Source organism: Falco cherrug, chromosome 3 (genome assembly GCF_023634085.1).
Source record: "Falco cherrug isolate bFalChe1 chromosome 3, bFalChe1.pri, whole genome shotgun sequence".
Taxonomy (NCBI): domain Eukaryota; kingdom Metazoa; phylum Chordata; class Aves; order Falconiformes; family Falconidae; genus Falco; species Falco cherrug.
In genome coordinates, this window is record NC_073699.1 from 107,748,969 (window position 1) to 107,775,888 (window position 26,920).

The 26,920-nt window shown below is 44.8% G+C and overlaps 2 protein-coding genes across 4 annotated transcripts in view; one reads left to right on the forward strand and one right to left on the reverse strand.

Moving 5' to 3' along the window:
- Positions 1–11,485, forward strand: part of MMEL1 (membrane metalloendopeptidase like 1) — a 40,180-nt gene extending 28,695 nt beyond the window's left edge. For all 3 annotated transcript variants that reach the window (XM_014278794.3, XM_027803256.2, XM_027803257.2), the window contains exons 17-23: positions 125–183; positions 2,284–2,403; positions 3,545–3,678; positions 4,238–4,303; positions 6,592–6,687; positions 7,516–7,592; positions 8,007–11,485. In XM_014278794.3, the coding sequence (XP_014134269.2) occupies positions 125–183; positions 2,284–2,403; positions 3,545–3,678; positions 4,238–4,303; positions 6,592–6,687; positions 7,516–7,592; positions 8,007–8,106 (652 nt within the window). In that variant the 3' untranslated portion in view covers positions 8,107–11,485. The remainder of the gene's footprint in view (positions 1–124; positions 184–2,283; positions 2,404–3,544; positions 3,679–4,237; positions 4,304–6,591; positions 6,688–7,515; positions 7,593–8,006) is intronic.
- A 3,692-nt stretch (positions 11,486–15,177) lies between these two features.
- Positions 15,178–19,966, reverse strand: TNFRSF14 (TNF receptor superfamily member 14). The gene is made up of 8 exons (XM_055703803.1): positions 19,786–19,966; positions 19,482–19,587; positions 18,821–18,946; positions 18,091–18,246; positions 17,604–17,694; positions 16,909–17,066; positions 16,549–16,565; positions 15,178–15,932 (listed from the first exon to the last, which is right to left on the reverse strand). Exons 1-8 carry the CDS (start codon positions 19,882–19,884, stop codon positions 15,825–15,827), a joined length of 861 nt encoding a protein of 286 aa, XP_055559778.1. The 5' UTR covers positions 19,885–19,966; the 3' UTR covers positions 15,178–15,824.
- Positions 19,967–26,920: the final 6,954 nt, after the last annotated feature.

Consider the following 26,920-nt stretch of genomic DNA (forward strand, 5'->3'; position numbering starts at 1 on the left):
TTCTTCCCTACCTTGATCCCTTCCTTATATGCAGCCTGCATTTTTTAACAATAATAATTCAATAAAAAGACTGTCTAAAAAACCCCCCATCGTGACTAACTTTGTGTGCAACATTTATTTTTAGATGGATAATTGGAGCTGCAGTGGTCAACGCATTCTATTCCCCCAATCGGAACCAGATAGGTAGGTTTACAACAGTTTTAAACAGCTGCATGGATCTAACGAAATAATTTTTTGCCCCACAAGGATGCAAGTCCGCTCTCCAGAGGCAAACCTGCCTGTACCCTTATGGAAATTCTGGGCACCATGTTGTTCCCTTCAAGCAGTTGCTTTGTTGATGAATATTTAGCAACCCCCACCCCTCCTCGGCAGGCGCAGTTTCTATACTGTAACTGGAACAGCCTTATGTTTGAAAGCCTGAGACAGTAACTGCTACTACAGGAGTGCCAGCTTCGAGACCAGAGAACGTTCACAGTGTATCCTGGGCTGTTCGTACTCATGTTTCCACATTCCTGATAAACACATGGGCAACTCTCCAGTTTGCTGTCTGCACAGACAGTACTGGAACGGTAGTGATAAGAGGTGTACCAGACTAAAGAAACCAGCCTCTGCTTGCAGACTGTCAGATCTGCGAGTTTTTGCAGAGTTGCTAGGCTGACCTTTCTTGTTCTTGGCAGGGAAAAAGATTTTAAGATACAGTGAACCTGCCCGGTTCCCCATGCTCCCTGACCTCTGGTGCAGGCAGCCACAAGCTCAGGTTGAGCCTGCAGATGCTGTAGAGTCTTTGCTGAATTCTGAATGCCCCAAACAGGAGACAAACCAAATAATTTCTGCCAAGAAGTGCTTATTCAAATTCCCCAGACTGCCAGGAAGATCTGCTACCCAAGTACTGCCAAATACCGTAAGAGGAAAAAAACCTGTGTCTGTTTTTGGACCAGACAGCAACCATATCCTGCTTACAGGGCAAGAGCCAGAAACAGAAAACAACCCAACCAAGCATCACAAGGGAAAACTTCGGTAATTGCTAAAAGCAGAAACATCCAGAGGGCTCATAATTTAGCCCTCTGGCCTCATCACAAAGAGCTGATTTGCATTTGGGTAGCTCCCACTTTCCTCCACGTGTGGGTGCAGCGAGCACCGTGACCAGCCACAGCAGGGTACCCCCACTCACCAGCCCACCTTGTCCTGGGGCTGTACTGGTGGTCAGGCTCAGGCTCCCTGTTTATCCAGGTGGTTTATGCTGATGGTAATCAGCTGTGAGCTGCCTTTCCAGGCAGGGAACCCAAGTCTTAAAGGAGACTGGTTCCTCTGCAACTTTGCTTTTGTAAGTAATATTGAAGTAACTGGTTTAAGTAACTTTTGAAGATGAATATGCAAGCCCCAAACCCAAGCACAGCTACCCACAACAGTGATGCCAGTTAAATCCTGGTTCTTCCTGTCTCTAGTTTGAGGAAGATATTTTTCCATGCTCCTTTCAGTTTCCTGCTTCTGTCTTACTGCAGTCTGCCTCGTATATTTCTCCCCAGAATTATATGGATAAAACCTTCTACGTAATCAAAAAGGTTTTTGCCTCTAAATGAAAATTTGCTATAAGTTTCAGTATCTTAATTTAATAAGAAAGTATCTTATTAGAATGAACTGCTTGCAGTCTTAATGCCTCCAGAAGCATATATGCTTTTCGTCTCACATAGATGGGATGAAGGCTAAACCCCATTGATTCCGTACGAGGTTTTTGCCAGAGGACTGAAGGACAGACCTGCTGCACCCCCACGCCCCAGACTGGCACCCAGGTGCACTCGGTGGTCTGTAGGAATTACTGCTGCGCATGCTTTACGCACCGAGTTTTGTTGGCAATCAGTATATGATTACTAACCTCGGTTTAACAAAAATAAAGCAATAAAACTTCCATTACTTCCCCTATTAAGCGGCTCTAAACCACAAACTGTACCTGTCTCCAAAAGACAGTTACTAAATATTTTGTTCTTGACTTACTGCAGCATACGTTATGGACCTGCTGAGGCTAAAGGTGAAACGTAAATGGTGCTTAGTTCTCAAACAAGGAGATACTGTGGTGCAGATGTGCTAAAGTAAACCTTTATTAATTTGTCATTTTCCATTTTTCAAGACAGAAACAATTTCCCATGAGGAGACACGATGTTGTTTCTAATCATTTTATATTTTATGTTCCTTCCTAATCCTTAAACCAAGCAAACAATCTGTCTGCGAAGTATGCAAAAATACAGCTGCCTTAGAGGATCTCCCTCTCTCTTCCCCTCTTTGCAGTTTTTCCTGCTGGGATTCTACAGCCCCCCTTCTTCAGCAAACACCAACCGCAAGCCCTGAACTTTGGAGGGATTGGGATGGTTATTGGGCATGAAATTACTCATGGGTTTGATGACAATGGTGAGAAGATAACAGAAAGTATTAATTCTTTCAGTTGCACTCATTACTCCGTAAGAAATTAAAGCCACACGCTGCTGTGACTGACGTATCCACGCAGGCATGGTCAGGTACCCACTCACGCCGGGAGCAGTACAGGCACGCTGTTAACAGGCTGTTGAGCATTTTGCAGTGAGTGTTTTCATGAACTGAGCAGGTCGCACAAGAAGTAAGCAGCTGCTAAAAATAGGGTCAATGACAATTCTCAGGAAAAGCTGTTACTTTCACGGCATCCTCAGATGGGGAGTACGATGAGAGCAGAGATACTGGCTTCTAAAGTAAAATGAAATCGGAACTGCATTCTTGGGTAGAAGAGCTGCCAGTCGCATCTTAAATCACATGAGACTTTTTTTTCCACATGAACGTTTGAAATAAATTGACTTTCTTTCTAGAATGCTATGTAAAATAGTTCTGGGCAAAAATGCACTTCTGATACTGTAAGCCAGTAATACATGGGCTTTCTTCAATGCATTTTTTTTAATGTTAATTAACTTGTGCAGTTTACACATAAGCACACAATACAGCCTCAAAAACTTAGATCTGGAGCACAGAGAAAGCGTGTTGTAGCCAGAGAGCTGGGAAAGCAGCTCCAGCTTTCTCCTGCTGTGGCAACGCAAGTAATTCTCTGTGAATGGACACGCAGAATAAGCACCTTAGACATCTCAAAGTAGTGAAAAGTTTTGTTACGTGATGCCTGTATGATCCAATTTGAAATAAAACTGGGTCTCAGCGCTGTAACTGGAGTCAGGGATGCTGGCTGAACAGGAAATCCCGGAATAATAGAGAACTGAGATGAAAGAACCATGATTGATCTTGTCCATTCCCTTGTGCCAAAGCAGAATCAACTGTGCCAAAAGTATACAGATAAATATCATATAGATAATATGATAATTATATGATAATATATGAAATATGACCATATGATGGTTATAGATAAACAACATCTAGTTAAATCTCTGTAGCACAGACCATCTAAATCAAGGAGGAAAGAGGGCGGGAAGTGCAGCTGTAACATTAAAAAGAAAGAGGTGCTGGTGCTGCACTGGGAGACCAGTTGCTCTAACATATGTGCGCAACTTGCCTTGTTTCTTGGCTTTTCATGTAGGTAGGAATTTTGATAAAGATGGAAATATGTTTGACTGGTGGAGCAATTTCTCAGCGATGCATTTCAAGGAGCAGTCTCGTTGCATGGTGTACCAGTATGGGAACTACACGTGGGAGCTTGCTGGAGGACAAAATGTAAGTAAACCCGACCATTTCCACACCACTGGTTTTTAATACAGAAAAATTACTGTAAATGGAGAATCTCTGCAGATGATAAGCATAAAACCTCACATACTACAGCCTAATTGTTTTGGAATTAAGATCCAAGGGTTATTTCTTACGAACTGGGGATACTAGTTAGCCTAGAAAACCAGCAGTATCCGGGCGCAGTTGGGTTAATGGTGTGCGCTTTTGCTGCCAGGCCTTATGAGTGTTTTTGGAAAGGGGCATGTGTGGAAATCTGGTGTTTGCTTCTGTATTTTGCCAGTCCTGCTAGTATGTGTTCTGCCCAGCAGCCCATATTCTATTCATCTTATATTCATACACATTTTCTCTATTCTAATCTACAGCTTTTACCCTATGAGGTTTTTTTAGTATTTTAATTCTCTCCTTTATTTGCCCTAGCACAGTCACTGCTTCCTTCTGTTCCAGACGTGCCAGTCTATCTGTGATGTATGACTGTGCTTTAGCTGGTGGTTCTTAGGGTTCCTCGTGTTACTGACTACAGAGTAAATGAATGATGATTCTTTTACAGGTCAGTGGAATAAGCACATTAGGAGAAAATATTGCAGATAATGGAGGAGTCCGACAGGCTTATAAGGTAACTGAATTTCAAATACCCTGTGAGTTCGTTTTACCCCTGGGATTCAGCAATGGGGTTATCCATTCCGTTGTAAAAAGATTAACATGTTATTAGCATATCAAAAACTTAAAGCCCCACTTATAGATCTAGAAGCTTATGTCCCCGTAGATCCAGTCACAGTGTAGGACCGCTGGCGTTCCTGCACCCAGGAGAAGACCACCTAATTCTCCTCGCTGTACTTTGAGGTACTACAGCACTTGATGCTGCAGCTTTGGTAAACAAGGGCAGTGCCCACAGAGGCACAGTATTAGGTAGGAAAAAGGTAAACCACCCTCCATTTTCTAAAGCCCTTAGTCCTGAAAATGGCAGTTACAACTTCAAACAGCTTGTCCCATGGCAACAGAGCACTAATTTCTTGGCAACACGGTTTGGTGATAGGAAGCTGAGCAACTGTTTTTTCCAAGTTTATTTCACTCATGCTTTTCATCTTTGATCTCAAAAGTGACACGTCAGGTAGGACATGAAAAGAATGGATGGAAATGCCATCTCTTTCCCAAGAGGGCTACAGACCACATCTACCAAAACACCCGACTCTAAAAGCCTAGCTCCTTTTGTTGCTTGCTTGATGTGTTTTATAAGCTTTAGGAAAATAATACAACAAAGTCCCTTCTACCCAGCTGCTGTTTATGTTCCGTGCAGCTAGAAAGCAGGATAAAAATGCAAGGATTGGTAACCTCAGAACTGTGTGCCTCTTTCCAAGGCAAAAGCTCACTTCAGCCAGTCAGTTATTTTCCAAACAGGATAAATGCCACTGGTATTTCAGAGCACTACCTCCATGCTGTGGTTGAAAAGCTGTTCTGTTCAGCATGATTTTACCTGTTGTAAACACTACTGCATCTCACCTTATTTCTCCTGCTCTGCCAGGGGAAGGCAGCTTCCAGACCCAGGGAAGTCCACTATCTTTAATCCTCCAGGTTTACGAAGCATCGTTATGAATAGGAACAGTTATTAAGGAATAGTTATCAGCACAGAGGCTCTTTCCATGCGGACCTCAGGTGTGAGCATCGAATGTTCTTTTCCATGAATAATCCTAACATGTCACAGTACAGCTTCTTCCCTCTGGTGTTTTGAATACGGCAGCAGTTAGGGGTGTTTGTAGAAAAACCTCCTGAATTTCCAGAAAGCTAAACCGATGATTCTGACTCTGAGGGACGCTGTTCAGATTCATTGCTTCGTTAAAGTGAATATGTACTTGGTTCTAAAAGCTATTACGAACGTGGAAGAGGAGTGTGGGCTGACAGGAACTGCCTGCTTAGAGAATTCTCTGCGTTCTGTGGTGCTGGAGGTATTTTTACCCTCAGGTCTACCTTTTGTGTTTTGTGTTCTTTGGGATTATCTCAGCAACTAAGAGAATAAGGTAATAGAACGTTTGAAATTAACCAGCGTGAGGACACATTAACTTGTCTCCATTATATCAATATACCTAAAAAAAGAAAATTGGCCAATTAGTGTGTAACAATAACAGGTAATGGATTTAACATTGAACAAGGTTATTATCTGCTATTTTATGAGCAGTTACCTGAAGAGATCAAAATCATCACCATAGAACTGTGGAGAAGACTTAACACTTTATTTCCTACAGATTCCTGTAGAAAAAATCAGTGGAAGCTGATGATCTTACTTCCAGCTGCAGCCATGGGCATTCAGTCTCCATAGCAGTATTGATTTTATATATATATGTCATCAGCTGTGCTTAAACAGGGTATTAGCAGTTACACTTTGTCATGCTTCCTTGCTGGGACACAACAGCAAATGAACCCTCCGTGGGGACAGTGGCATTCCTTCCGCTAGAACGGTGTGTGCCACCTGGCCGAAGCGATTCACAACAGATCTCCAGGTGACTCCGTAAAGAACACGCATAGCTTCCTGCAGCGAGGGTCAACTGCCCAGCAATAACTACTACTCCAATACTCCACTTCCACATAAGAGTTTGGTACTTTTTCCTGTTTTATAGCAGTTTTCAGTTCAGAGATTACCATACTTAAGAAGCTGAATGCAAATTATCTTTGCATTTTGGGTTTTTTTTGCTAGAAAGGTCAACACAGGACTTATGACGATGGCTTTTTCATAGAATTAGCTGTACTATTTGTATTAGAAAGATAAACTACAAAAATACAGAAGGGAAGACATGTTGGGCTCACGTACGTTGTGATTAAAATCTCTCACCCCAAAATAACACGTGAAATGATTGTGTCTGAATAAGCCATCCTGCCGGTTCTCTCAAGTGAATCTGTGCTCACTTCTAGGCCTACTTAAAATGGCTGGAACGGGAAGGGAAGGAGCCAAAGCTGCCTGGCCTGAATCTGTCCCACAAACAGCTTTTCTTCCTCAACTTTGCCCAGGTAAGAACCCTCCAATGCAGCCACTACATCCTGCATCAAAGTATAAATTCGGTTACCTTAAAGGTTAGAGACACCAGTCCCAAGCTCCCCTGGGCCAGCGAGTCACCACCGCGCCCCTCAAAAGGTCCTCAAGGCAGACCTGAAAAAGATGGTTTAGTGATTAGCGGAAAGAATTTTCAGTAACTTCTCTGAGGGCACTACTGAAACCTCCTGGGGCGAGGATACAGAGAAACAGGGCATCTACCCACAAAAAGCCGTCAGACAACAACTGGTGGGGACAACGCCTTTCCAGAGCTTGCCATTTCAGGTCAGTATTGGTTCCACTAACATCTATGAGAAAACTGCTTTTGCTTTAGACACAGGCAGGGTTTCATCCGTTTTTAACATGTGCTGGAGAAAACAATGCCTCGGAAATACCAGGCCAGCAGCCCTGAAATAGGGATACGTATTCAGATCACAGATGTTGCCCCAGATTCCACTGATTTTCCTCTATACCACTTTATCACAATGCAGAAACAGTAAATTTGATGAACTGAATTTCACCCTTCAGCCTGGATGAAGGAACTGTGCCTCAGACTCTCGGAGTTTAGCTCATCTGTTTTAGGAAATACATGGAATCAAGCATCAGATCTTGATCCAAGAACTTGATAAAACAAAAACTAATGAGTAAATAATTGTATCTATTCAGTCTCCTCTACAAAACATACTCCAACTGTATTGTAACAAACTGGGATGGCTTTTAGGAAAAACTTTGAAAAAAACTGAGAAGCTCCCCAAACTGAATTCCCTTTAATACTCACACACTAATTATTAATCCCCCTTGTCTAGGTTTGGTGTGGTTCCTACAGACCAGAATACGCTAGCCAGTCAATTAAGACAGATGTTCACAGTCCTCTGAAATACAGGTGGGTTTTACTAACGGATTTACGAATTGGTAACTTACTTGGTTCGACCCATTGCACAAAAGGAGAGAGTGGTGCGTTGCTGGCAGATGCGTTCTAGGAGACGGGATGAACCCAGGCCAACCTTCGGCGGGTCTCCCATGGCTTGCAGGACACTGCTGAGGAGCGCGTGCCATTACCTGGTCTGGTGAATTTGCCCATCGGTAGAGGACGGACCAGAACCCAGACCCACTCTGTTTGTTCTGGCATTTCATTAGTCATATGAGCCATGTTTTTCTTGCATAAAGTATCCTGTGTTTTGAGACTGTATTTGAGTTACGCGACTCTAAATCACTTTATGGACATGGCTTTCTGTTTTCCAGAGCAAGACCCTCCAAGCAGTGTATCCATGTAAATAAGTTCCTTCTCTTTGTTTAGGGTGATGGGATCTTTGCAGAACTTTGAAGCATTCTCAGAGGTATTCCACTGTAAAAAAGGCACAGCCATGCATCCTGCAGAGAAGTGCAGAGTGTGGTAACCAAAAAGAACACCAGCGAGAATGACACAGACTGGTGACACAACAAACAGTTCTTGCCAGCGATGTGCCTGCTGTTCTCCCACTCAGTCACAGCCAAGGCTAACGGTGCAGCTACTGTAGTAACGATCAAGGGAGCTCCAGCACTCCAGCTCTTACAGTTCTGCTGGGAAGTACCCAGGTATCTCAGTGACTGACTGTGTCACTGTGCTGAAAGCCACCGTGCGCTCCACAACAGAAACGACTGTTTCAAATGACATCCTGACTGTTATTAAGACACTGCATCAGGGTTACAAAGACTTAATTCTTAAATAATAATAAAAAAAAACCAAAACAAAACCAACAACAACCATATCTCTATTTTTCAGAAAAGAACAATAATTTTAATATGTCTTACAACTACATCTTCTGAGACTCAGTGAACCTGTTGGAGCTGTTCTCAGTGAACTGTTTTCCAGTGTTCTGATTCAGTTTCTGGTGCATTCTTCCCCAATTCAGGTTAGAGCTAGCTTAAACTCTCATGCTGTCCGTATACTTGCACTTCGATTACTGCTTTTGTTGTAAGGAATTGCTATTTGTCTTGCTACGTTACCGAGTGAGCTGTACGTTAAGATGCCTGCCGGCTGCTAACTTCATGCCAAGCTGCGCTCTCCTATTGCACTCAAGTTCCTCCGCTCCAAAGAACAACTGTAACATGACCTTAAAGTGATGTATGACTAGATAGAAAGATCCCATATTTAGGACTACAAATTCTGTTGTTATGGTTAAAATTACAGCCCACCCGCACCACCCCACCCCACCCCTTCAGAGATATATTTAAAATTATGCTTATTCTTGTAGAAAGTGTATAAAATACTTTTTGTCAAAGAGCAAACATGTATCTATGGAAACAATTATGCTGTTTTTAATCCTGTGCCTTTTCATTTTGCCATAGGCTATTTTTCAGTATTTACACTTGAAAATGTAACAAGTATTAATTTTTAATTAAAAAAAGAAACAAAAACAAAACCCAACCAAACAAACCCAAAAACACGGTAGCCAATTCAGCACACATTTTACTATAGAGAGTTTTGGGTGGCTTCCCTCAGTAAGTATTCTAATACAGTGATAATATTTTAAACTGCCAACACTTAATAGTGAATTTTAAATACTCTTCCATCAAATGCTCCTCTTTCTAGCACAGAAATCACTGGAAAGCAAGACAGTAACGCCTAGTGCTTAGCTTACCAAGTGCCAAATCACACTATTCATTTGATTCACAGATTTCAGCACGCCACTAGCAAAAGGTTTGATTATCTAGAGAACGGGGAAGGAAATGAAAATCACTTGACAGAAGCAGCTTTGCCAGAAGAGATGACCCACGGAATTGCTCTGGCCATTTGACAGTAAGAGCTGGCTAAATCACGGAATGAAACCCTCCTGATTTTTGCATGAATTTTACCTGCTAAAGTGAAATCAGCCTGCAGGTGAATTGCCACTTTTACTGCAGCTGAGAATATATAGTTCAATTACATGTTATTTCCATCCTAAAAGTCATTTTGGAAGCTAACTTGCTCAGAGAATCGGTGCTGCCTCAGGGATCTACCACTCTTCTCTGCCCTTCAGAGTTTTGAGAGTTGAGTACAGAAGGGAAAGTACTAAGAGGGTTTAGTTGCAAGTTTATTTATTTAACATCTTTTCAAAAGACTAAGAACACTCTTCAGCACCTACCAGGAAGGTTGCTGTGCCTTAAAGTGAATACCATACTTATATACAAAAATAAAGTGAATAAACAAATATTACAGGAAGCACAGAATGTGGCTTTCAACACAGTTCATAGAAAAGGTGTTTCCCATCAGATTGTTTTCTGGGCAGTATCTCAGACGCCTGTGTATCCAGACCTCTGCCAGGGAATGCAGCCCCAGTTACGTTTTGGTTTTGTCTTTATTTCAGCTCTGTCTGTTACCTGCAGAGAATGGCACTCAACAACATTTAATTCTAACAAAGATCCTGATTTAAGGCAGATTAATTAGGAGAAAAGGATATTTTTTTTTCAGATGGGAATTGTTGGATTCACATATGCCTGAAAAACTTAGGATTGACCCACACTAAAAAAACAACAAAACCCGGTGAATAGGAGAGTGCACTACCAAGCTCCAAAAGCCCTTTAAAAAAAAAAAAAAAAGTTACAATATTCTACACTAGGATCAAGGTCCCGTTTAAGTGACTTAAAAGCTCTTAAAGGAAAACATGGAGGTAGGGAACCAGGCACATACGTGTCACGCTCATGCCTCCGCACAATTTGAAGTGCTTCAGCTGTTAAAACTTTTGGTTCTACGGAGACGTGTAAAGAGATGCTTATTCCCTGCTGGAGCGCGGGCTGAGGTGCTGTGTGTGCCTGCACATCACCCCAGAGCTGCGGTAGTTTAGAACACCCCCCACACACACACACAGAGCAGTATTGCTGCACTGGACACTTGTCTGTCTCGGGAAGTTCCGTTCTGATGCTGAACACCAACACCTTTTGAGTCAGGCTTAATAACGCTACTAAAACACAACAGAAGCAATTTCATCTGATATTGCAGTAAATTATCGATGCGACTTTAACAAGGAGGATTCAAGTTAAAGCTAGTTAGGAGGTAACATAGACTCTGTATAAAACACAGATGGACAGGAACTAATTTAGATGTTAATGAAGGTTCCACTCAAACTATGACTAACCATGAGCTTTTGGCTCCATCCAGGACTAGAACCATGTAGTTAGATTACAGATGTAGCAGCAGATCGGTGAGATTCGGATGTCCTGAAAGGCTTCATGCCTACTGTACTGCCTTCTGCCTACCATCATTAGAGGTAAAGGCCAACAGATCAGATCAAATGAGAATTACGAAGCCCAGGTTCTGCGTAGGAACAGTGCTTTAAGGTGTCTGCAACTGGATGTTGAAGCCAAGTCTAATTACATTTGCTTCTGGTTTTTATTCACTTGTAAGAGAGTTTTTGCTCTTGAATTAACCAAATGCTCATGTCCCATGCCTTGTTAAAACCGACTGTCATACCGACTAGGTTTGTATTTGCTCCTGGATCAGATCATACGTGTAATAGACCAGGGACTTTTAATTATCTAAATTGCTCTTTATAAAAAGTGACGTGATCTAGAACCTCCTTAGTACGAAATGCTGTGCAAGCTTTGTTGCAGCCATTAAGTTAGGTTCACCTTTCTCATCACATCTAAAACGGGTGTTCATAGAAAGACCATTTGACTACTGCTCCCTATTGGAAGGATTTTCATTTGTTTTAACATTGAATGACTGGCTACAAGACAGTCAAGTGCTCTGATAAATCAGCTTTTGTGATTTAATTATTCATGTATGGTGGCAGGCAAAATAAACTGTATTTAACTGCATTTTGTCCATCTTCACTTGCTCAGGTTTTCCATGCCAGATTACATGCGTACAGTAAAGCTAAATTCCATAGTCAGGTAATAAAAACTTTTTCCCCTGTGTGACCAATACTTTGATGTAGCACTTCCAGTCAGCAAAGGTGGCCAAAGCGCCTTTCTTTCCTCTGTCTTCACATGCCTTTACAAGCCAGGTGTTTACAGTGCCACAGACCCTCCAAGGAAAGCGTCCTGGCCTGACTTGTCTTTAATATTTGCCCCCTACATATCACAGTACCAGACACCTATTTTCTCAACTTGTTCTGAGAACAAGGAGTTACTCTAGGACTCCTCAGGGGAGTGAACATACAATTCCTTTTGCCAGCTTCTGCTCAGAGCCTCACCCTCACAGTTAGGTCTCGATTAGCCTGACGATCACAGATTTCACACATTCAGGCAGGTTTGTCTGCCATCGTGAAAATGTTTTTATGCTAGGGTCAATTAAGAAGAGAGTGACATTTTAAATACCTCACTGTTCAATAGTTTAACTTGTCTATTAAGCCAGCAGTAACAGTACCTCAGGGTAAATTCACCTGGAATTCTTCTTTAGGGACAGAAAAATTAGGTAGCCTACATCTTTCAGCATCAGAATATCAGAAAAAAGAAGCAAATTTGAGGAGGAACTTTTAAATGTAAAATCCAAGAGGCGATATATGAAGGGGAAAAAAAAGAAATACCACAAACTATTGATTGCTAATATGAACAGTATCACAAACCCAAGGCTAGAATCTGGCACGGTATCTTTTACACATAACACTTACTCAAAATTGCAGTGGTCCAGCTGTCACACAAGCCTACTAATGCAAAAAGGCGAGTTTACTGCAAATAGGGAGTAACAGAACAAAGACAGTCCTTGCCAGCTTCATTTGTGCTTAGATGTTTCACGCTCCTGTTGTTTGCTCTCCCATGTGGACCTCTTCATTGCACTGTAAGAAACACAGAGGTAATTACGGCTGGGGAGAGGGTACGGAGCCCAGCACGTTTCCAGCATGCTGGAAAGGTCCCTTGCTCGGGAGACAGGTCAGAGTTATGCACAAGAACAAAAGCAGGAGATTACAGAAGAGTCAACCAAAGCTGTGACCAGTAATACAGCGCGATTAACTGTTTTAATTGGTCTGTAACTACTACAGGTGTACTACAAATATTATGATAATATTAACTTAGCGTGTACGCTACAGATAACAGATCTGCGTATAATCCTTCTCTAAAAGTGCAAGTTATTGTTCTCGGTTACCATGCTCATAGGACAGTTTTGGCCTTGCGAATTGCATTCTTTTATATTTATTCACAGAAGTCTTAGTAAAGGGACTGTGAAGCTGTCTGATCCTAGATTGCCAGGCAGTCACTGCCTACCGTGAGGGTACTCAGCAAGGTGACAACAGCATATATATGCCAAGGGAAACAGCACACAACCATGCAGAGGTCAGGTGGAGGAGGTTCACATGGCTGACAGTTTAATAACTCTGCAAAATCATTAAGCTCTGGAGATGTGCCATTAGAAGTTCTGGCACATGCAACTGCTAAAGGGATAATTAAAATGTGCCTGGGAGGTTTTATTCCAAGTTATTATTACAGCACATGGAAGTTACTTCGTTTTTTCATGTAAGTTTATTACGCCTCCCACCTGCAGAAGACTCTTTCCATCTGTCGCTTTGCGTCTGTGCCAGCACAACGCAAGTGCATAAGCTGCAACCTCCCTTACGGTCCCACACATCCCATTTTACCCCTACTGCATTCACATCTCCCCTCGCCAGTTACAGCCCCCTACATCACACCGGCTACCAATGACCTTGACGGAGCAAGGACAGAGATCGGGGAGAGGCTCAGAACAACCAGGACGTGGCACTCCCTGTTAACCACCACGGTACTTTTCCATAATCGTACGCACAAGGGTCACAGCAGAAGCAATGCACTACCACAAGTAAGAAACAACTCAAGTTGAGGACAGAGGCAGCAGTGGAGTGTCACTGACCTTAGCCTATCAGTGAGTGAACACCTACAAAGAGATAAATGCAGAGGACTTTAAAATTAAGATCGTGGCTTTACAAGCAGGGTCTGTTACTGTGCGCTTGGCTTCTGTCTGTGCCACCTGTAAGCTCCCCTTCCATCCAGGTCTAACGCAACTGCCAATTCAAAGCTCAGAGCAGAGATGACAATACCTTTCCAGGAAGATCCAGGTCCTGACCAGACTGAGCTTCAAAAACCTTCAGCCTGTCAAGTAACATTTTCCAGCACAGCTTGTTAGCGTCGCGTGGTACAACCAGTCAGCCCACTGCCCGGCTGTTCTGCTGGGCTGCCCGGCAGCTGGCGTTACGCTGCCGGTGGCATCAGCCACACACTCAGTTTGTGAACACCGGTGGCAGTGACAGAACACAGCTTTACAAGCGTTCTCTGTTTGAGACCCAGTGTCTGTAGCAGGGGGACCATTTGCTGTGCTCCCAAGACACTGATTTTCATTTATCCCATGACCAGGTGAAGTTTAAACTACAACTGGTTGCCCCATTCCAAATCAGGATGGGAACTGCAGCTACAAGCAACCCCTGCCCCTACCTGAGGTTTTGTACTTTCTTCAGCACTTGTGATGACTTTTCAGCTATTTTCAAAGGAACAGAGTCACCTCGGGAGCCTGTACAAGCCCATCTTTTTCTCTACCTGCACAAGTGAGTGACGTATTTAGTGTTAGGTCAGAATGAAACCCTTTGTCCTCAAAGCAAGGTCAGTAAAAATTTTTTACAGGCATTCCCAATAATCCAGAGCTTTCACTACTGAAACAGGACACGCACTCCAAGAAGGAACAAGATGCATATTCATAATCTGCAGAGCTTTCAGACCTGACATATTCTCCACACACATACCGTCCTACTCGAAACAACACAGCTGTCAGACGGTGAGTCCTTTGCAGTTGCTTCCAGGCTAAGTTCTGTACCAGATGTTCACCTGTGTCAGTCAGAGACTCTGGCCAACAGCCTCCCTTTTAACCCCCTGCAACACCCCTCACCCCCAACCACAACAGAGCACCTTAATTGGTAACTAAGATAGTGGACAAATCCATGTAACGGGACAGAAGTCAGCAAGTCCTACAGAAAATACTTTAGCCTAGTGGAAAATTCTGTACCCAGAGATGTTTTGCTGCAGATCTGATTCCAGACTCGTAAGTAATTATGCATCAGAGCAGCTTTATTACGTACTTGGCAAAAGAAGGATTCAGATGTTTCCCAGAATGAGGAAAATGAAGTCTTTCCTTCTCCCATGCTGCCACCTGGTGACACATCAGTCTCCAACTTCAAAAACAGAGCAAAAGCCACATCTACACACTCACAGCTCCCTCTGCACCTTGTGCGAAACAGGCCTCTCACCCCGACACTGATGCTTTCACAGTACATCTCGGTATCTGCTCACTCCAGCAGCCCCAGCACCCCCTCCCAGCTGTCCCACTGCAAGCACCACATGCTTTCTCCATGCCTCTCTCCATCTTCTTCCACATCTCATTTTTTATACAGTTCTTCACCTCATTACTACCCTCACCAAATCCCTCCTCAAAAATCTACGTCCACCATGATGCTCTTTAAGAATAACACTTTTCGTCCAGATAATGCCAACAGCCAAGTAACTCAGTGTTTTCCCTTCCTCAGGCAAAGAAACTCCTTTTACAGAGAGAATGTATTTTCATTATTTTATTTCTAGACATAATGTCCCTGTAGGACCAGAACTTTCTTTGTTGTAACACATGATCAGAGATTAGAGCAGAGCAAAAGACGTGTGTGTGTGTCATTCACTAAATGCTACATGTTTCTTGCTGCACAAGATTCCCTTCCCTTCATTATTTTCTTTACTTATAAAAAGGAAAAATCTGTACAAAATGCATTTAGAAAATGTGTTATATATTAGTTATGCGGAATTTTTAAATTCATTTTTAAAATGAAACAAAGCTGTTTCTTTCCACCAACAAATATATCTTGGAAGAATGACATGCATACCAAGTGATAACTGTCCAAGCTGCTAAGAAAGAAACTCCAGGCATACCATACAGGCCACCACTCCATGAAGTGGGAATGTAAAAGGAAAGAGCTTTGCAGCCTTTGACGATACTGACCAACACCTCGATGACTCAGCTATTTTCAAACTTTGATGCTTCAGAAGATCCTCCTTTGCAGATCCTCCTTTTCATTTTCAAGCTGTCTTCTCCGTGAATACTTGGAAAAAATGTTGGGTTTTGTTTGTTAGGGTGGTTTGGGTTTGGGGTTTTTTTTTGTGGTTGGTTTTAGGAGCGGATATCCATTGTTTACAATAGTTCAAATAAAAACGGCTATTCAATACTGGTTTCTTCAGGCCCAGCACCAGTTTCCTGCACAGGAACAGTTGTTTGATCCGTATGCTCCACAGTTAGTATCAAAGCCTGACTCTGCTGTTCACTCTTTAAAACATGTCAAAGGAAAACAGAGAGTATGAAGAGTCAGTGTTTATTAGCAAATGCCTGCGATTTTCACTGCTAACAGCCAGACTTTGGCTTCTTCCTTAAGAGCAAGAGCTGCTGTAGGTCCCCTCTCCAATCAGAAGCACAAATTATACAGTCCATTCAATGTTTTTCCTATGAAATGCATCGCTGCCTGCACAGATACCAGATCTTGCACATCACTAACAGCAACTTTCAGGGGATACATAATACTGTAGGATGGAGAGATAAACACAGTTCCATAAGATGGACTCGTATTTTTTAGTGTAAGTCCATCTCCTAAAACCCCTTCAATATTCATTCTTAGACAATTTCAGGAGATAACAACAGCCCTGTGACTAGCTTCAAAGTCTCCTAATGAGAACTGCATAAAATGAGTTTACACTGCACAATCTTGGGGATTCTGGAACTCAGAGACACTCCCGCTATCGATGAGCTGCTCCAGTACGCACTCAGCCCATCAAACACACAGCATGTACAAACACCAAACAAAAAAACTTACTTCAGATTTCAACATATTACCAAAAAAAACCCCCAAAAACAAAAAACCCAAAACAAGAGAGAGAAAGAGACTCACCCTTGATTCCTGCACCGCTGCAAAGAAAAGGAAACAGTCCCATCAAAATGCAGTAAGGTGAACTTTATACTCACACATTTTTCTAACCACGTTACCATGTTCTTACACGTATGTAGGAGCGGTTCAGCAGTGAGCCTGCATAAGCACATCCCCTAAGGGAGGCACCATCACAACAGGTTAACTGTGGCATGCAAAAATGTAGACATTTCTGTGTGCCACAGTTAACCTGTTGTGATGATGATACAGTTCACATATCTAATTGGCTGTTAAGGTTTCAGCTCAACATCTAGTGAATCAAAGACCATTCTTCAGAATACTGTTACAAAACCACCCCTTTATACACATGCTACTTGTACTTACGTGGCACATAATTTTTCCTTTTCCTCCATTTCCAGATAGATGTAAGACCAACTGCAATAACTAGCACGGCAACGACAACAGAACAAACAATTACTGTAACGGAGGAAGCTGAGGAAGAATTCCCGTTCTCTCCTTGTACCCAGCCGTTCTTCTTAAGTCTGATGTGAGAAAAGAAATAATTGTGTTCTTAGAACCTGTCAGCAGACCTTGCAGGGGAACTGCTGTACTGTTTTTAACACCCCACCTCCGCACCCAGGGGCATTCACAAAGGTCTTTCTGACTCGGTGGGTAACCCAAGAAGGACCTGGACTTTCACCTCTTTTTTTTTTTAATGCTTGTAAATGCAAACTGATTCTCCTCAGAAGCAAACTCTCACCCATTCCACTATAGCTAAGGGATGTGTCAGCTGAAACCCTGGTACCCAGAGGAGCGCACTGCTCTTCATGGGTCTAGATCCAGCTCTGTTAGAGCTGTCTGAGAGTCTCCTGTGCAGTGGCAAGCTCGAACAAGAGGCTGAAGGCTAAATCTGTCATGTTAACGAGTTTATAAAGAAAGAAGTTATGCTGTTCCCAAGAAAGAGTGGGATGTAGGAACAGGATTCCATGCTCAGTGCCTTACTGGAAGCAGAAAACTGCTGCAAAATGCAGACCCAACAGTTAAAGAAAGCAGCCCCATGCCCAGTAAGAGCTGCTTACTTGGACCATGGTATACAACTGTGAGACATGTTGGCTGTTGAGGAGGTTCCAGGAGGACAGGCTTCACACACATTGTCAGTGGTCTTTGTGCCTGTAAGGGAGAAGACAACAGGATTTCTATCTGCACCTAAGGCTAAGGTTCAGTTCAATGTGTTCTTTGCAAATGACCAAGCGATTACTGCAGAGACTTCAATACAGACAACAGCTCACACACTTCTCTTTGCACACAGGAAAAAGGCTTCTTGGCTAATCAGCTACCTCAGCATCTAGGTCTTGAAGGATCCTGCAAGCTTTCAGCTGTGTCACAGTCAGTACAGCGGGCAAGTATACACCATACCTAGTATGTGCTGGCCCTATCCATTCACATTGTTCCTTCACTGATTTTTTTCTGGATGAACTGATAGCCAGACTCCTCAAAATCGAGCTCCAAAGGCATTTCCCATAAGAAAACTTTCCTCTTGGTGTTACCGATGCTGTGTTGGCTTACCCCTTTCTTTTACCATACTGCCAGGAAAGCAGACAGTGTAGCGCTGACAAAGTTCACAGTCTTCACTCCCCAAATAACTGCAGAAATACTCAGGCGGACAGCCACACACAGTATTCTTCGTATAGGTACATGCTACTTCTGGCACTAGGTTGGCTCCTAAGAGAAATTCACATGCGCAGCCACAGTATTTACATGGGTACAATCAACAGATACAAAACCAAAAGCAAACATTTAGCCTTGCCTCGATGCACTGGTGAAGAGCACCAGAACTAACAGGGTTAGTGAAGACGACTCCTTTTGTGATATATAAAGAGCCCAAATCCTTACAGACACAGCATCTTTACATCTGTCCTCAGCGTTGCATGGCAAAAGCAAAATACTCTCAACTCAGATGTTTTTAAATTAGCTCCACCAGGAGCTCATTCAGGTCTACCTTACCCCGATAGTCCAAGACAACTCTTTAGACATCATGCTGCGATCTAAAGGACCCTTTAAACATTAAGCGAGAGGCTGCAGACCAAACCTCTGGTGGTGCCAGCTGAAGATTGATCCAAGTTTCTCCCTTCCATCACCCAGGAGGTAGCATTCTGAGGTCTGCACAGTGACATAAGCCTCTCTGTTCATCCTCTTAACCAACTCATCAAGCAAATGAGGCAAGAAAGAAGGGGAGAATGTATCCACAAAAGGCATGAAAAATCCATTTAACCTGGTTCTTCAGCATCCTCCTTACCTTTATCACACAGTTTACATTTCCTGCAGTGTTCTAAACCATTGGGATGATCTGTGTACGTATCCTCAACACAAGGTACGCACATGGTGCTGGAATTTGCAGTGCAGTGCTTGAAAACCCGAAGTCCTAAAAACCAGAAACAACCCCCCAGAGAAGTGGCTCCGTTAGCAAAGCTTACGTGGCCGGGGCCTGACACTGGCATTAAACCAACAGTAACTACTAAACTACAAGGACCTCAGAAATATGCTAATAGCGGCTGCAGAGAGAACCCCGAAACAGAAACCGGGACCCAAAATGAAAGACCTTGGAAACTGTGACCCAAAATGAAAGACCTTGGAAACCGTGACCCAAAATGAAAGACCTTGGAAACCGTGAAGTTAGTGACTACCAGGGCAGAGAGATTCTGGTGGTTTTGGCTTCTACTCTGGAGGGTCCAAAGAAAGGGATGGGGCCCTGTGCTGCTGCAAGGGGGGTGTGGGGCTTGAGCCAGGGCCGCAAGAGGCCATTCAGGCATGATGCTCACAACTTGGTTAGTTGCAAGGCTGGTGTCAGGGTGCAGCGGGCTGCAGGAGGGAAGGCGGGTCACCCTCATGACCCGCTGCAGGAGGGAAGGAGCTTTCCTCTGCAGCTGACATGGAGAGCAAGCAGTCCAGTTACCTACCAGCAGCACACATGAGGCAGCACTCTGCACCTATGGGATATTCTCCCAGCCCACATTCTAAGGCTTCCACACAGTCCAGCTGCATGACGAGCACAACGGCAAAAACCTTGGGGCAATACAAGAAGGGATTTCTGCTGCACAGCCTGTTTACAGGACGCCGGCCGCTCGACACACCGCCGTCTCGCACAGGGGCTTCCGACGAGCGGCCCTCCCCGCAGGGCCGGGGCGGGGGGCGCTCCCCGGCCAGCCCGGCCCCGCCAGGCCGCCCCGGGCGGAGAAGCAGCGGGGAGCGGCCCGCACTCACCAGGCGCATGGTCCGCCGGGCAGGCTCCCGCAGCTGCGGGGCTCCGCGGCGCCTCAGCGGCCGCCCCGCGTTCGGCGCAGCCCGGGGCCGCTGCCCCATGCAGGGGGCCGGCCCGGGCCCACAGCGGCTGCCGGACCCGCGGCCGCGCCCGCCGCCGACACGAAAATGAAAGCGAAAGCCGCGCTGAGCGGGATCACCTCTGCCCCGGCAGGGAAGGGCGAGGAGGGGAAGCCGCGGCGGCAGCCCAGCGCTGGGCCTGCGCCCGACACAACGGCAGCGGCGGGGACGGAGGCCGAGCGCGGCCGGGGAGCCCGGCTGTGGGCCCTTGCTCAACAGAATGGCGGCGGGGGGCGAGGGCGAGCAGGGCTGGGGCTGCCCAGCCCCGCGCCGCTGCCCCACAAGTGGCGAGGGGGAAGAGAGGGCAAGCAGGGCCGGGGCAGCCCGGCGCAGGGCCCCTGCCCCACAACATGGCAGCCCGGGAGGCTGAGGGGGCCGGGAGCTCAGTGATCACCCCAGCCCCTGCCTGAGGGCCACCTTCCTTTCGCGAAAACGTGTCCGTAAGCACACGCAAAAGCAACCAGAAACAGCCAACTATTAAAAAAAAAAGATGCCGAGGCTGCCCAGCAGAGAAATTACTTGCCCAGGCAGGGAAGGGCGAGGAAGGGGAACCACCGCTGCGGCAGCCCGGCTCTGGGCCCCTGCCCCACAGAATGGCGGCGGGGGCAGAGGCTGGGTAGGGCTGGGGGCTGCCCGCCCTGCCCCACAAGATGGCGGCGGGGGGGGAGAGAGGCCGAGCAGGTTCAGGGCGGCCCGGCGCAGGGCCCCTGCCCCACAAGATGGCAGCCGAGGGGGCCTGGGGCTCAGTGATCACCCCAGCCCCTGCCTGGGGGCCACCCTTCCTTCATGAAAACGTGTCCGTAGGCACACACAAGAGCAAACAGAACAACCAACCGTTGGAGAAAGAAAAAAAAAAAGAGGCTGAGGATGCCCAGCAGAGAAATTATTTGACCAAAAAGCAAAATGCCCAAGTCCGCTGTTAGACTTAGCTCAGATTCCCCCTGTGCCAGCGGTATGGCTTTCCGCCACTGCGGCAGTTCTGGGTCTGGCTTTGAGTCGGCACCAGCCCCCAGCAGATGTTGGGATTAGCCAAAGCATTGGCAGTTTTAAAAAACAGCTGTTGTCACAAATACGTAACATGTTGAAATGGGTCATTGTTCCTCGAATACCACAGGGAAGCAGTTTACATAAATGCAGGTTTCCCCCTTTCTGTTTTTGAAGAAAAAAAGCTGGCAATGCTTTACTAGTTTCTGAAATGGGCAGGCAGCGTTTCTTGCAGCAGGGTGAGACGGTGCAGAGAGGAGCTGTTTGTTAAGGCCTTCACTGAGCTCAGAACCGCGATGAACCTTTGGCAAGTGGAAAGCAGACCAGCGAGACACGGGAGCCGCACGCCTGCTCCTCTGCCAGGATGCCCACCAGCTAGGGACAGCTCAACTGGAACGCGTCAGGGATCCTGTGTTCAGCCCACATCCGTTAAAAGTCAGTTTACATGCCTACGTAGCAAAGGCAGCTAAAGAGGGGTCCAGCTCTTGTTATTAGCGTTTCATAATTCTGCTGACAGCTAAACTTTTCAGGGCAAGCACACTGGGAGTCCCCAGCCGGTTTAACAGGCGCTGACGTGCAGCGCTGCTGGAAGAAGAGCTCCGTCTCCTTTCGGTCCCATTCCCCCCAACCCCACTACGAGCACCCATGAAGAAATGGCAGTTGGGAAGCGGCTGAGGCCAGAATTCATTCTGATGAGCAGGTGGAAGTCATGGATGGCGCTAGTTCCAGTTCTCCATGCCCCAGATTCTTGCAGGGAGGTGTTGGGGTTGGCGCTGCCACTGCTGCCCTGTGTCAGCGTGTGTATGCTGGCGTACAGCGACGGAGGGGGGTGGCTTGCCAAAGGCTGCGGCAGTGAGTCAGACAGAGGTAATGCCAGCGCTGACTTTGGAGATGCTGGGGATGGCTGGCTCTGGCACGCACACAGAGCGTGTGTGACAATCTGGGACACTAAGCACAAGCCTAGTGACACTGTGGCCCTGTCAGTCCTGCCTGTAACCTGCGTTGATGGTGCACCACGCCTGTAGTTCACTCAACATTTCCTCTTATTTTCAGGTGATAATGCTAACTTCTATAGCTATTTGGGATAGACAAGCTGAAAGTGAAAGCTCCCTCAGACACAAAAATAGGGAAGTATACTTGTGAAATATGGATGTCAAGCTTCCTTTTTCCATAGTGACAGAGATTGAGGGTTTCTAGACAGAGTTACTTTTCTCCCCTGGGAAGTGATCGCAGGTAGTCCCTTGACATGAACTGATTGTACCGTATGGCAGCTGCCTCAGTTTCCTACACATCACCGCTTCTTTTCCACTGCTCCAGGTTTCACTTGACACGGCAGATCACGCTTCTCTGGCAAAGGACAGCTGCTGTGCATGTGACAGGAAGGTCTGAGCTTGCCTCGCCTTGCCTCGGAATGCGTTTGACAAGTCGAAATTCATTGGTATTATCACATTTGCAATGGATTTTCCCTGTGAGAAACCTCTCGGGCTGTGGCCGGCATTCAGCACTAATACAGCACTAATTTTTCAGCCAAGAAATCAGTAGTGCTGGCTACCACTGTGACCTAGCAGTTGGGAAAACCAAGCAGCCATCCTACTTAAAAGTGTAGTTCATAGCTGGATGGGAAATATGTATTTAGCTCAGCAGTATTGCTGTAATCAGGTCATTCCTGACTTGCCTCCCTAACTGCAGGCCAAGGTTTGGGTTGGTTTTTTTTCCCCCCACGTCCCTATCACCATTTCAGAATACAAAAACCCTAAGCCAGGTGTAGATTCATACCAGCTTCCATCGGTCTCCCAACAGCCACAGATTGATTGTACCTCGTTCTTCACAAGCAAAGGGACTTTCCTGGTTGTTGAAGTACAGAAACTCCGCTCTGGACAGCTGAAGGACAGTAGCTATTGTCTTCAACTGATTTACTACTGATTTACAGGATGCAAGAAAGAGTAAGTCCTGAGAGAAGCCTTTTAGGACTATGAGGAGGGCAAAGACCTTCTCCCTGTCCTTCACACCACTATCCCGTCCTTCACACAGGTGCACACACTAGTGCATGAACCAGCATCCTTAGTCCAGAATTTATCTTTGCAGGTGCCTTGTATACAGGTAATGCTCAAAGGTATCCCACAGCTGTACGCCCTTCTGATTCCTTAGTTTTGTTATCTGTGGTAGAAGATCTAGGGAGCCTGGAAGTTAAGATAGAAGCAGTCTTCTCAGGTTTTCAGGTGGTTGTTGTTTTATTTTTTTAACTGCTTATAATTTTATCAGTCTGTTTGCTTTTTTGGACTGAAATATAGCAGCTGTGCTGTTTAAGTGCAAATATCTCTCTGGGGGGGGGGAAATCAATAGATGTAATGCAGCCCGTCTGAGAATGAAAAGAGGTATCTTTCCTATTGTGATCAAATATGCTTGTGAGCAGTGGAACTTCTAAGGACAAGTTTCCTGTAGCTTTATGTCTCGCGGACAAAATATTTTGTGCCTGGTAGGGTACAAGCTCTGATCAAAGCTTATCTGGTGGTGGGAAGACTTGTAACATTTCTGTCATCTCTGAATTCTTCAGTATACAGCCAGTACAGCAGCACAGAAAGAGCAGCGATGCCCTGGCCAGCTGCCAGCCCAGGTGCATTGCCACTGCTGTTATCAGAATGTGCCCAGGCACAGCAGAGTACGATGATAAGCAGTGCAGCGGTACAGCAAGCAGCAAAAGCAAAAAGCAGCCCCTAACGAGCACAAGATTTAATTTGCAGTAAGGAAAGCAAACCCCATGGCAAGCACAGGAGCCTGCCAATTAATAGCTGAACAGCAACGACAGCTATAAATTTGACCTAGCAAGTCCAGTCAAATCTGTCGTTATCTCGAACCCTTTGAGCTGCTTGCTCGCTCCCCCTTGGCAGGATGGGGGAGACAATCAGAAAGATAAAAGTGAGAAAACTCGTGGGTCGAGATAAAGACAGTTTAATAGGTAAAACAAAAGCTGCGTGTGCAAGCAGAGAAAAACAAGGAATTCATTCACCAGCTATAGAGACATTAACACAGACAACATCAAATTCTACCCCTTTTAAAAAAAACAAACCCCAAACCAAACAGCATTATAACATTATATAAATCCAACAGCATACTGGTTTATGGTCCAGTCATCCTGCACATTTTTCAAGCTCCATTCCCTATTTGTTTTGGTGGGGTTTTTGCCAGGGCTTTTTTTCTGCTGCAGTGTCTTGACAGACCCAAATAAGCCGCCTGGAACTTGTGGGCAGAATTAAAATTAATATTCCTTAGTACATGCAGTGAAATGAAATTACTCTGATTTAAGTGATATTGAAGGCATTGGCCAGAGAAAACTCGTTGTTCCTTCTAACTTTATTTCTAAAGCTTTAGCTTTAGGAAACATCAATAAAAAGAATATATAAGTGTGTGTCCGTAGTAAGTGGTGTCTTTTTAAAAGGACTATAGCTTGAAAATTTTAAGTAACATTTTGTGTGGGCAGAAGCATTCAGTGTAAATGGAAGCAACAGACCTGCAAGTCCCAAGTTTTACAGCTTTAAGGAATTGCTTAAATTATCCTTTATAGACACAGTTCATATAATACTAGTGAGAGAAGTGATAGAAAGCAGCTTTTGCACCAGATTCCACAACTAAATTTTAAAAAGAATTCTACTCCAGTACTGCTGGAAAAAACCCAAACCTCTCTACATCAATTTAACGCTTCATCAAGTTACCCTATTCATCTGTCCACATATAAACAATTACAATGTCATACACAGAAACTGAGAGGTGGAAAAGATTTATTAAGTCTCCAGCACTGACTGACATCTGATACCTGGCCATTAAAATGAAGCAAACAAAATCACATGAAGCATACACATGAAAAACCCTAAAATTCTGCTCAAACTGACGTTTTAGTCATCCAAGGGGACAGTGTTTTTACAGTAACTGTGACCCCTGGTGGCTAAAAAAAAAAAAAAAAAAAAAAAAAAAGAAAGTTTACAATGTCATTTGTAAACTTTGCAAGGGCTTTTCCTACTGCAATATTAAAAAAAGTTGTGTATCTAAAGATTTTTTTTCAGTAAGAACTTTTTAGTGTTCTAAATAGTTTGACAATCGTTTTGCATAATTCTAGAAGTTTATATGGCAAGTTCTCTGTATCGCAAGCCAATTCACTTGCTGGATAACAGTAGCAACATCATGTCATTACTAGTGTTACTATTTACATTATAGTAACATCTCAAATCCTCAAATGAAATTAAGGTATCGCTTTACAAAGTTACTGCCAAGAACTCCAGAGTAAAAGAGCATATAGGGACTCTGCCACTTAATGGCATCTCCTACCACAGACGCCACATTCCTTATTGCAGTAAAATGCGTATGTATGACAAATCGGTGATAAAATGTGGCAGAACAAATCATTCCTTGTCAAAACAAGAGACAAACAAAAACCTGCATAAGCAAGCAATGTGTGATCTCTGGCTAACAACATGGATTATGTCTCTAGCCAAAACATCCCGTAACTTTGTATGTAAGCCACAGAACTATCGTATTTTTTTCATCAGAGGATAACGTTTTTCACCCAAGGTTTATGCCTGCACAAACTTACGTTTATTATCACGATTGGTTTATTGTCATAGGAAGGGAAGCTCCCCCAGTCAGGGGCACACGTGGATGTTCCTGTTGTGATGGAGTACAGATGTTTGTTGTTTGGGTTTTTAAATCCCATATTGCTCTTTCGTAAGTGCTTATGTTCCACATGAAAGAAAGCAAGCTGTCCATGTGAGACATGCAGCCAAGAGGACCTTGGCTATTCCTGCTGACCAGTCTGAAGTTCCTGAAGAAATCATGCTTGAAATAACAGTTAAGAGACTTTTTAATATTAGGAACATAGAGTTTAGCAATTCAGTAATTACTATGAGGAAAGGCGGCTTTCCAGGAATCCTTTTTCTACTCTACAACTCTTTATTGCTGAGGGGAGAGATCAGCTCCCCCAGCTTGAGTCAAGGGCCTGGCTTTCAGGAGGGCCCAAACCAGCACGAAGCGTTACCGACGGCCACGCTGCTACCCAAGGCAGCAACGTAACAGCAAAACAAGCTGAGGGAAGCCAAGGCAGCCTAAGCGAGAGAGATTTCCTCCTTCTCCTCAAACTGCCTTTCTGATCTCAGGCCAGGTAAATATAGGAAGTGCAGCTCATTGCTCTACCTGCGCATCTGCTCCTTCTACACTGATACCCAAAGCAGTTTTAAACCAGCCACCTTTGGTAGGGAGCAAAAAGCTGAGCACAAACCAGCTGCCTCCGACCTGTTTTCCACCCATCCTTGCACGGACAAATACATGCTATACATATATGTACATATATAACTTACTGGGCTATAACTGGTGCAGACATGCCTCCCACAAACCCTGATGGGGGATGCTCACAGAATCCTCATTCAGGTAGGTGTAACAGCAGCAAAAGGCCTCACCCTGGTTTGTGTGTCCCTACCAGGGCAGCTCTGACCCACCCGACCTCCACAGCTCTCCCGCTGCTGCTCCACACCGCTGCAGTGCAGCTCTTCCCCGAGGCTTTGCAGGGCAGGACAGTTCATTTGCCCCTCTGAGCTCCCAGAGAAGAAACTGTGGCAAGGCATTAGAGGATGCACAGCACTGCAGTGATTCGGTTTGCTTCCTCTCAGTGTGAGGTGAAAAAATCACGTGAAAGGAAGACTACAGATTCCAGGTGCTGCCTGTTAGGGAGACCAGATGGCCAGGTTGGAGGCTTTACTACCCAGGTGAGAAGGTTTTGTGTGGATAGGAGGGGCAGTGACCAAGGAAAAGCTCACTACAATTCAGCTGAGAGAATCTGTGTGATGGTAGCACTTGCTTGCTTCTTGGGGTTAAGTGTGCAAGGTACTCACGTGATGGGAGCCATGAGACTATACAGAGTAGATGAGAACATGAGCTCCTTTTGCTTTACAAAAAATCCCACTTCTAACTTTCAAAGACTAACATATTGGTCTTTCTCAGGGGCGCGAGTGGCTGCCTATCGCTCAGAGGGAGAGAACCCAGACAGAAG

Coding starts and splice junctions, on each gene's coding strand:
- TNFRSF14 (XM_055703803.1), bottom strand. CDS start 19,884: ATGGGGCAGCGGCCCCGGGCTGCGCCGAACGCGGGGCGGCCGCTGAGG. Junction 18,947..19,481: donor CTGCCTCATGTGTGCTGCTG/GTAGGTAACTGG, acceptor TCTGGTTTTTAG/GACTTCGGGTTTTCAAGCAC. Junction 17,067..17,603: donor AGTTGTATACCATGGTCCAA/GTAAGCAGCTCT, acceptor TTCTCACATCAG/ACTTAAGAAGAACGGCTGGG.